At 45.9% G+C, this 11589-nt stretch overlaps 1 protein-coding gene across 2 annotated transcripts in view; it reads left to right on the top strand.

Moving 5' to 3' along the window:
* Window positions 1-1670: 1670 nt before the first annotated feature.
* The window catches only part of Stab2 (stabilin 2), a 138787-nt gene continuing 128868 nt past the window's right edge, over window positions 1671-11589 (top strand). For both annotated transcript variants that reach the window (XM_038314950.1, XM_038314949.1), the window contains exons 1-3: window positions 1671-1943; window positions 5515-5648; window positions 8169-8284. In XM_038314950.1, the coding sequence (XP_038170878.1) occupies window positions 1839-1943; window positions 5515-5648; window positions 8169-8284 (355 nt within the window). In that variant the 5' untranslated portion in view covers window positions 1671-1838. The remainder of the gene's footprint in view (window positions 1944-5514; window positions 5649-8168; window positions 8285-11589) is intronic.

Genomic DNA, 11589 nt, shown 5'->3' with positions numbered 1-11589 from the left:
TTCCTACCCCCCTGGGAGCTCAGAGGTGGCTTCTCCGAGATTGTCCTGGACATCAGGGGTTTTGAAGGGTCCTCCTGGGAATTCTCGTGAGCAACCAAGTGGAAACTCACTGAGACACGGATAAAATAACTCCCCGCTTCTTATCGTTTGAACCCGTATTTAGTTCCAAAAGGTCCACGCTGGAACGTTATCAGTGACTGAAGCTCACTATAACGTTTTAAAAGTTTGGGGGGAGAAAGGTCACACAACCAAATCTATTGCATGAGTCTCCGGGTTAACTCAGTGTCTGATCTGCGCATGAGCCCAGATTTCATCCTTCCTGTCCAGGGTCTGTCTCGGATCCACCATGGTCTCCAGCAGGGCTAGAGATCTGTTTAATGTTCATGAGCGTGTAAGCAGCGGAAAGCACGGGAACAGCATTGACTCTGAAACCGGATTCAGGGTTGGGTTAGTTGTCCACCAGCACAGAGTCAAGACACTAGCTGTCCTCATTCGCTTTCTGCTGCAGTGATAACACCGTGACCAGAAGAAGCTTAGAGAGGGAAAGGGTTAGTTTCACCATATAGCTTATCATCAGTCATAAAAGGCTGTCGGGGGCAGGAACCTGGAGGCGGAAGCTGATGCAGAGGCCACTGAGGGGCGCTCTCACTGGCTTGCTCTTCCTGGCTTAGTTAGCCTGCTTTCTTATAGAACCCAAGACCACCTACCCAGGGTTGGCACTGCTCACTATGGCCTGGGCTCTCCCACATCAATCCTTAATCAAGAAAATGCCCACAGACTTGCCTACACCCCAATCTACTACAACCATCCTCTCAGTTAAGGTTCCCCGTTCCTATATGACTCTAACATGTGTCAAGCTGAAAAAAATAAAAAACACTATCATAGCTGCCTCACTCCTCCGCCCCAGTTTCTGTGTCTGGAAATGTAACGCCCCTACTATTCCACCAAGTATTGAGAGAACAAGCAAGCCAGTTCATTGAGAGAGCTAGAACGGCACACGGTGAGTTTCCAGAGTGTTTGTTGCTGTCGTTTTTATTCTTTTCAAAAATGGATTTCTGCTCCGGCCTTCATGGGGTATAGGAAAGAGGGGCACGGTGCCACTGCCCTCAAGAAATTTACAACTGGTATGGGAGAGAGACAGACAGGTATAGCGCAATATGCGTGACTGGGCTTTTGTGACACAGTGCACAAAAGTCAGGAGGCACAGGAGAGGATGTCTTCCTGAAAGAGACGGCATTAGACTCAGCCTTGAAGGGCTAGATTGGAGGAACAGGCTCAGTCAGTCACTCACTGCTTGAATAACCTTGAAGAGGAGAAGGGGTGAGATGAGAACCCAACCATCGGTACCAACATGAATTTTGACAGCCACAGGAGAATGAGGACACCATCATCTTCCAAGGCATGGGCCAGGCTTCTGGAACATTCTCTCCATACCTGGCCATGCCCACACATTCTCCCTACAGAAAATCTGAACCTATGTGTTGGAACAGACAGGCCCAGGATGACTCATCCAGCGGGGCAGCAGGCAGGTCCAGCAGGCATAGCAATAGGAGAGGGAACCCTCCATCCCTGGGAATTTCGCAGGGCACAGAAATCCAGTTGGGTCTCTGCCTCAGCCCCTTCAGGAAATCCTGTCAGTCAGCCAGGATTTATATACAGCTCAGAGTGGCCACTTCCACCAAGCTCCTGTGGACCGTCAGCCAGGCCTCAGCTACCTTTGCTTTCTGACCAGGGAAAGAAAGGAAAGGAATTAAAAGTAGACACAGACATGAGAAAGAGTTCCCCAGGCACTTAGCAAAGCAAAGTAAAATAGCTAAATTGCCCTGACCTGGCCCGGCATGGGAAGGAGCCAGCATTTGCTCAGCATGCTGCTGCCTTTAATCCCCCTCTTCCTGGGGTTGGCTGTGCAAAATACCTGCACCCCGGCTGAAGCCACAAGACCGGTAAGAGAAACTTTCCTGCATTTTTTTCCTTGTTAATTTTCACACTGTGCTTTAGATGGTTTTGTTTTCTCACATAATCTTGGGCAAAAAGCCATGCCTGGACTTCATAAAAATCAAAAGAAAACTTCCAAGACTAAGATTCTCAAGGTGAGATGCTGTCCTTCTGGGGTGGACTGAGTTGGCTCTTTCTCATCTGCTGTGCTGACTCTGCAGTTGGAATCTCTGAGTTTAGTCCTGACGTTTCTCTTTATGCAGAGCTGTGTGCTCTGGACCACCTGATCACTGTGGGTACCTCACACCCCATCTTCCCAAATGTACCAGCTAAGCGCAGCTATGGGCAGACGCCCAGGGGAATTCCAGGGTAGATTGATAGTGTCTTGTTGATGAAAGCAAGCATGAGAAACATTTCCAAAACCCATCAGGCACTGGCAACGTGCCTTCTGCCTTCCTCAGACTGTAGTGGAGGACCACGGTGACCTCTCTGGGGTACCTCGAGAGGATCACACTGGTACCGTCGCAGGATGAAGTTGAATCTCGGTGAGTAGAAACCTCAGGTGATTTGTTTTAAGATGGGTTTAGAGCGTCTGATCTCAGCAGCAGACGGGTGCCCTTTGAGGGCTCTTTCCAGAGAACATGGCAGATAACACAATGTGTGACCCTCTAGCTCGGGAGTTAGAGAAGGGTCCATCTGATCTGCCACTTCACAAGACAGCAGAGGAGGGGCCCAGGGCTGTCCACTACGCCAGCCTTAAGCAAGCGAGTTAACCCCTCCAAGTTTCCATCGCTCCCAAGACACAGCTCTGCCAATGGTAGAAAATGCTGCCACTGTTAACTTCAGTGTGGAGAGGGTTTGCTTCTGAATAGGCACTTGGCCTTGACTGCTGTTCAAAGCTGAGTTTCTTCTTCTGTTGGCTTAAGTTTATAAAAATGAGTCGTTCCATTTGAAAACAATAATTTGAAAGTCAGACAAATATGTCTTGCAAAAAAAAATATCTTGCAAATTTGCTATGTAGCTGAGGATGACCTTGAATGTCTGATCCTCCTGCCTCCACCTCTTGGGTGGCAGGATTCATAAATCCAACGGTTTTATGCAGTACTGGGGATTGAACCCGGGGCTTTGGGCATGCTGGGCCAGTATTCTATGAACTGGCCCGCATTCCCAGCCCAAAGAATGTCTTTAAAAGAGAATCAAATTGGACATATTTAGAAGGAAAAAAATCAACATGACCTCAACTTATCCATCTATCCAAAGAGAAACTCCAGTGTAAATGAAACCCTGCTTTTAGAAAAATTGAATCATGCCACAACACTTAAAGGGAGTGTTGTGTGTTCTACAAGTAACAGCCAGGGGCACACTGGGCAAATGGAAGATTTTTTAGTCAAAGTAGAGGTTGTTTATCTCTGTGTCATTTGGGTGCTTACGGAGAGGGCTAGTTCAGGAATCGAGAGGCTGATAGCTCATATGTGACCTTGGGCAAGTCGCTGAGTATTCCAAACTATCTTCAGTCCGCACCCCACCACCGCTGCAGTGAGAGCTGTGACCCTTGCCCTACTCCCTGGAGCAATGCAAATGATATCTTTGGGAGTCAGCACAGTCACACTGTGTTGGAAGGTGTCTTCCTCTGCAGACTTCCTACCTTCTGACAAATTTAGAGGCAGCAGTGATGTTTCCATCACCCCTAACGGGTGCTGTGATGACAAAGAAGTACGAGACACGGCCCTGTGCTGCCTGGAACTCTTAGAGAGCAAAGACTCACAACGGGGGCACTGGGTTTGCACCTCCACTGGCAGAGCATTTGCCTAGCCTCCGCAAGAACGCAGATTCTATCCCTGGATCCGCACACACTCGCTGTGACGGACCACACCAGTGCTTAGGAGGAAGGATCAGAAGTTCAAGGCCATCTTTGGCTACCTAGCCTGCGTGAGGTGGGGTGTGGTTATTTAGAACACTCTCTCAAAACTATAAACAATAACAAACTGCTGGAAGACCCAAAGAGAAGGAATGAGTGGGGTTTGTGGGAGAGACGGCGAAGAGACGCCCTTGAAGGATCTAGGACGGTTCGTTAGCCTAGGCAGGACATTCCTGTGAGGCCAGATCACCACCAGACTCTGAGGACAGACAGAAAAGAGTTCAGGAGCTGTTGACTGTTACTACGTTCATCCAGGCACAGGGTCAGGCAGCTTGCATCTGACATGTCCCAGAGAGTTAGCTAATGTCTCCCTTCAACAGCAAACGACAAAGAGTCAGAGCTCACTCAAGGCTGCAAGACGCAGAACTGGATCCAGACTCCACCTTGGGCTCTGAGGTTTTGTCTCCCGACTAAATTTGATAGAGAGATTAAGGAAGCTTGAATGATAGGGCGCTCTATGAAGGAGGGTCATCTCCAACATCAGGAGCAACAGGGGACCAAAGTCTGCCTGTATCATTCAGTAAGCAGTTAATGCTGGACCACATCATGTCATCAAATAGCTGCCCCTAACGTGCCTGTCTGATGTCCCCAGTGGGTTAATTTAATCAACACATGTTTGCTGGGCATCGCCGCCGTGTGTCCTGTCAACATTCTGAGGGCTCGGGCACAGCAATAAACATCCATGCTCTCGTGCTGCCTGCTTTCTAATTGTATTGAAATCTAAAAGCTACTGATCTCTCTAGAACAGAAACTGCCCCCCCACCCATAGCCCTTAGTACAGCGCTAGCCCCACAGCAGATATTCCTGGGGATGCAATTCGGAAATAGTGTCCTTGAAGACAATCGATCTATGAACAACAATTGGTCTTGAATAACCCCTACTGTCACACTAGCCCACTTGAAAGGGGTCCTCTGCAAGAGAGCTCAGGTTCCTCATTTTGATAAACATGAGTAGTAGTGGCATTCCCCTGCCTTGTAGGGCTCCAGGTTCCAGACGAGGCATGGGGCATGTGTTTAGCCCAAGCCATACTGCGTCCACACACTCAGCCATGGCAGATACTGCCCGCTGATCATTGATCCCAGCACTCATGGCAGATAAGTCATGTCAGTGTTCTGTTTAGCTTGGGTCTGTGGAAGAAAAGGGTCCCACCGGGGTGAATTTTAGGTTTAGCCAAACAGCAGGGAAATCAGTTTTTGATGAACTAAGTGCCCGTTGCTTCAAAAAAAAATAAAATTATTGTTCACAATTTACACCTCTTAGCAAGTCAATTTCTGGAGCATTTAAAAAAAAAAAAAAAAAAAAAAAAAAAAAAACAACCATTTGCCCAAGCAATTCTCAGCTTTGAGACTTCTTGGCTTTCCAAGCTCTGTCTCATAACTAAGTTTTGCCAAGGCTCCAAATCCTTCAGATAAGAAGTAAGCAAGCCTTTCAAACAAAATGTAGCAGTTCCAAAAGGCCAATCAAAGCCTAGGTGCTGACACTCCAGAATTCAAGCCGGATATGATGCCCTATGGAAGCTCTCACTACAAAGCCAGCTGATGCCAATCACCTCATTGCCACTCCTGGCTGTAGTGAGATGAAGCAGGTAGACAAGCAGTCACACCAGGTACGTCGCAAGGCTCTGGTAACAGGAACCGGTGTTCTCTGCTGCATTTGCACAGGCGAAAAGGTGTGACAAGAAGTCTTTTCTAACGATCAGGACAGAGTGCCAAGCCTGCTCAGCCAATTTTGCAGCCAAGTGTCCAGATGGTTATATCAAGATTACCAACGACTCTCTCGGGGTTCGAGACTGCAGGTACCCATTATGAGAAGATAGCCGTGTCTGTGTTTGGGTACCCTAAGAATTGTGACTCCCCATAGGAACATCTCACACACTGCAGGGTAGTTCCGGGATTTCTCTCTTACTCTAAGACTATACTGAGCCCTATTTAGGTAACTAATAATCTATGGTCTGGAGTTTGAATCTTTATAATTATTGACTCACGTTTAAATACAAAATTGTGCTGCAGATACACACTCTCCTTTGTCTTACCCTTCTATTTTTATGTTGGAGTCTAGGTTCATTTGGAAATGGTTCTATTATTAGGAGATGGCTCAGTTAACAAGTGAGCATGAGAAGCTGGGGTCAAACCCCCAGCACTCATTTAAAATACCAAGTGTAGCTAGGGTGCCTGTGACCTAGCATTGAAAAGCGGAGAAAGACGGGTCCCCGGACTGGTCTGGCAGCCTAGCCCAAATGGCAAGTTTCCAGGCCAGTGAGAGACCCTCTCTCAAGGGGACAAGGTGGAAAGTGACAGAGGAAAGCACCTGACATCCTGTCCTGGCCTCAGTTCATGAGCATTAGCATGCATACCTACACACTCGTGTGCACGCAACATACATACATACATACACACACACACACACACACACACACACACACACACACACACCATAGACAGATAGGCGGATAGACAGACAGACGAAAGAAAGAAAGAAAGAAAGAAAGAAAGAAAGAAAGAAAGAAAGGAAGAAAGAAAGAAAGAAAGAAAAAAAGACAAAACAGGATTCTAATTTGAACAACTGTAGGTTGCCTTGGCTACCTACATATCAAGATCCTGTCTCAAAAGCAAAATAAATTTCTTAAGCCTTGGGTCTGGTATTCATTTTGCTAAAAAGCTGTGAAGCCTGATACTAACTAGAACCCAAAGGTGTAAGATAGAAAATAGAAAAAGTTAGCATTGTTGGATTGTCTGTATTATGTTCCTGAAGGTCACTTCTGATCCAGAACTGTCACAATTCAAGGCCGGTCCTCTCAGAAGGGGACAAGTGTGTCTATGCAAACAGGTGTAACCAGGAGGCTCAAAGGCAACCATAATTCTTAATTTACTCAGCTAACCAACTTAGAAATTAGGCATTGTTCAATTAGTTAAGTTTTTAATTTATGTGTTATATGCACGTGTACATGTTTGTGAGTATTTGTGTGGTTTGAGTGTGTGTGTGTGTGTGTGTGTGTGTGTGTGGACAGAAGTTGACATTCATCAATTGCTATCCGTCTTGCATGTTGAGACAATGTCCCTCACAGAGGCTGGAGCTCACTGATTCAGCCGGGATAGCTGCCCAGCGAGCTCTAGGAAGCCTCTGGTCTCCAATCCCCCCAGCACTACGGTGTAGGGCACCACGGTGCCCAGCTTGTTATGTGGGTACAGGACATCCAGACTCAGTTCCTAATGTTTGCATGGCAGACACTTTACCCACTGAGCCATTTTCCAGACTAAGGAGATCATTTTTAATTCAAGAATGACAAATTACTGTTTTTTTAACACAAGTGAAATGAAACCTTAGCATTGTTATACAATGTTTTACATTCACGTCTGCCTAGTGTGATCACATCATGCTATAAAACCAGAGTTAATCGATAGAGACAACAATGTCGACTTGGAACTGTGTGGGTACAGTTTGCAAAGATGGGGGATTGTGGGTTATTGTTCTTGTCAAAGAGAAAGAGAGGATGCAGTGAGATGAATGGAAGTAATAGGTGTGCCTTCAGGGAGCCTGGCATCATGGGATTGCGGGTGTCCTGACCTCTAAGTGCCGATGTCATGGTATAGCAGGTGTATTGACTGCTAAGTGCTGACGTCATGGTGTGGCAGGTGTGCTCACCTCTAAGTGCTGACGTCATGGTGTGGCAGGTGTGCTGACCTCTAAGTGCTGACGTCATGGTGTGGCAGGTGTCCTGACCTCTAAGTGCTGATGTCATAGTGTGGCAGGTGTCCTGACCTCTAAGTGCTGATGTCATGGTGTGGCAAGTGAGCTGACCTCTAAGCTCATTGAATTGTATGCATTAAAAAGGTTCAGCATTTGTATGTTAATTATACCTCTATAAAGTGATTCCTTAAAACATCAAAAATATAAAGTAAAATAAAACAAAAGAGCCAATCAGGTTTTGTTTTTGTTTGTTTGTTTGTTCTAGCATAAATGAACGACAGGCCAGTCTTCCACTCTAAAATGAGCAGCATCCATGAAAAATATTGGTGTGCACAAGTGTGCAAGTGTGCGTGCGTGCGTGCGTGCGTGCATGCGTGCGTGCGTGCGTGCGTGTGTGTGTGTGTGTGTGTGTGTGTGTGTGGTAGTAATAATAGTAGCTGGGGTGCATACAACCAAGTGCTCTTCTTGACCCTTATTAGAAGAGTACAAAACATTCTATATAAGAAGCCATATAATTTTGACCTTGAACTTTGCTAGGCTCTTAATAGGAGAAGAGAGTCATAGCAAACATGCTCTCAATCAGGGAATTCCTGGGTTAACTGATGCATGTGCTTGCTAATTCTCCAAGGTATTCGATTGAGATCAGAGCATACTCTCTGTCTGTCCCTGGATGCCGACATATATGTAGGAAGGACTACCTACAACCTCAATGCTGCCCAGGCCACTGGGGCCCAGACTGCATGGGTAAGTGACACAATCTTCGGATTTTGAAACTTGCTTCTCCAATTTACAGAAATGTGACAGGAAGGAAGGCCAGTGAAAGAAGAATGTGTGTATGATTTTCGAGACATGTAAAAAATCTCTCTTTACCCATCAGCTTTTAGGCGGGAATCTGCTTGCTACAGTTAGTGAACTCTCTTCAAAGTAATCCCTTGGAACCAAGCCTACTGGCCTATTCCTATAGTTCCAGTACTCCAGAGACTGAGGCAAGAGAATCATGATTTCAAGGCTGACCTGAGCTGCAAAGCAAATTTTACACCAACCTAAGATATATAGCAAGATCCTGTCTCCAAAGAGAAAAGGAGAAAATTAAAGAACAAAAGAAAATAAAAATCTTTTGTAAGTCATAAAAAGATACAATTGAAAAAATATACATATATCATACACACATGTATCATGGAGATCATATGTTTATGTGTAGATATAACACATATGTATATGCATATATGAAAAGGCAATGTTCGAGGAAAAAACACTGGGCAGTTACGACACCAAACATAGCTTTTCTTAAGAAGCTTCATCACAGCGTCTCAAAGAATGTTGCCATTCTTTATCCATGATCAAAACCAGCCATGAAGCATTCTAAAATTTTACATCCAAAGATTTTATATATCAAAAACTATAATGTTGAAGTTAAAAGACCTAGTGTGAGAAACTGTGTAAAGGTAACTGTGTTTGGGGTTATAGGAAATCATATGCATACTGTTGGGGTGTTTTGATTGGTTGGTTGATTGGTTGATTTTGTTCATCAGTTTGATACAAGCTAGAGCCATCTGGAAAGAGTGGCTCTCAATTGACAAAATGCCTTCCACAGATCAGCCTATTATAGGCAAGCCTATGGGGAATTTCTTTGGTTGATAATTTAAGTGAGAGGGCCCAGCCTGCTATGGTCAATGCCGCCCCTGGACAGGTGATATTGGTTAGTACAGGAAAGCAGGCTGAGGATGCTAAGTGATACAGCAGGCTCCAAAGGCTCCTATGTTCCCATCTTGTCCTCTACCTAAAACAGAGCTTGTTAGGGAAAGAAGAGGGGAGAGGAATCTGGGGTGTCTCTGACTCCTCTCTTGTTTTTCCCACCTTCCCTAGTCAATGCCTGGAGTGTGTTTCTTTCCCTGGTCAGATAAAGCTTTGGGATTTAGACATCTCGGCCATTCTATGAGTTGCTCTAATCCAGCCTTACTCTGTATTCTAAATTCATTTCTATTCCCACGACAAAATACTCTAACAAAGAGCAACCTGGGGGAGAAAGGAGTTTACTTTATCTTAAAATTCCAGATTACACCCAGCATTGTGGGGAAGTCAAGGCAGAAACTCAAATAGTTAATTAAATATGCAGTCAGGAGCAGGAAGAGCTCTGTATGTGTTCGCTCGCTCATGCTCAGCTTTATTCCCCCGACTTAAACAGTTCAGGATCCCCTGCCTACAAGATAGTGTCACCCACAGGGTGCCAGCTCTTCCCACACTGGTAACTTCAGAAAATCCCCCCACAACAGACAAGCACAAAGGCCGAGTCGATGTGGACAGTCCCCCACTGATGCTCTCTTCCCAGGGAATCTACCCTGTGCCAAGTTGCAGTTATAGCCAGCATCAGACCCACCTATGGCACTGCGTACTTCCGGAACTCGAGTGCCGGAGACAGTTATCTTTACAGTACTTCCCGCGTTTTCAGGGTTCAAGGATGGCTTTTGGTGCCAAACATAACCATGCCTGTATCCACTTCTCATCGCCTTCCTGATGGACCAGGAAGAGCGTTTATATTCGCGTTTGCCTTTCTGTCTCATAAGAAGAGCTAAAACGCTGCCATTATTGACCGGACATGCAGTGGACAAGAACAAGCCTTGTCTGAGATGGAGCAGGAAAGTCAGTACGGCGTGTGCAGTGGAAAGATAACAGGCTATATCCAGGCTACGCGAGAGCATATTTAAAATAAATAAAACGGTGCCGTCCTCTGAACCTTGTATGTACTGCAGGCGTCCTCTACAACACGAGCTGCAAGCAGGACTCAGATCCTTAGCAGTTGTCATGGTATGCCATGTGCTGGCAAATATGGCAGGGTTCTCCACAAGGATCAACAGTGCTAAAAATAAATAAATAAATAAATAAAAATTCTTTTGTGAATGCTCAGGCATTTCCTCTGGAAGCAGATCGATGGCCAGAGAGGCTAACATGAAAATGGATGCCTACCATTACTTCTGTTGTTCACTAGTGAGGCCAAAGGGTACTTCCCTTTATCTTAAACATGCCAAGTGTCGCAAAAGGCTTCCTTCCTTCCCTCAGCTCAGGAAGAAGATAATTCCTTTCCTTTACCGCTTGCTTTACCATGTCCACTTGTGACCATGACAGGCCTGATCTTGACTATCGCTTTACACTTCCGCAAGGACAAGGCCAGTTTGGGACTGCTGACTCAGGTCCATCCCTCTAGTCTGAGGAAGCATGTTCCCATTCCCCCCACCCCGTGACCTTGTGGAGGCAGATGGGGTTCTCGCTTCCTTTACGACGTGACAAGAAGCACATCCACATCCATCCCCAGCATCTCTGGCTCACTGTGAGAAGTGCTTCTATCATTGTCTGGCTCTGGAGACAACTGATCAGTCCTGCAAGCTCAGAAAACACCAAAAGCAAAGTGGGGGGAAAAAACAAATCACCCATCATCTTCTAAAAATAAGAATAAGGCATGCATTCTCGCTGAGAGGAAAAATATCTTCCTAACAGAGGAGACGCTTTTACTTCAGTTCTATCTGATTCGCCCTAATTAAAATTGCTGCCACTTTTCCAAACATGTATATAGAGAATCATATTTTTAACTAGCAACTTAATCACATTTGAAAAGAATCTCGCTCTGTGGCACAGGCTATCCTACCCTCATTGTGTAGCCCAGGCTGGCCTTGAAGCCCAGGCAATCTTTGTGCCTCCACCTCCAGGCTGCTCAGCTTACAGACATGCACCGCCGCATTTGGCACCGGGTAGCTAATATCCTACCTGGCATGGAGTCCACCCCTTTTTGTAAATTTAGTCATGAATGCACAGGTTTTGTACAGCTCAAGTAGCAGACTCTGAACGTGGGCAGAGGAGTCACACGCATCAAAGCCTGGCCGTGATGCTAGCAATCCACTTCAAAGAGAAATGGCCTCTTCGAAATTTGGTTAGTTCTATGTGTATGCGTGTTCGTCTGTTATATGTGTTGTATGTGTGTGTTCATCTGTTAGAATTTATGCACACCACATGCGTGTAGGTGTCCACGGAGGCCAGAAGAGTGTGTTGGATCCCCC

The sequence above is a fragment of the Arvicola amphibius genome, chromosome 17 (genome assembly GCF_903992535.2).
Source record: "Arvicola amphibius chromosome 17, mArvAmp1.2, whole genome shotgun sequence".
Taxonomy (NCBI): Eukaryota; Metazoa; Chordata; class Mammalia; order Rodentia; family Cricetidae; genus Arvicola; species Arvicola amphibius.
The sequence above is the reverse complement of the archived record's forward strand: the minus strand, read 5'-3'. Positions and strand labels throughout refer to the sequence as shown.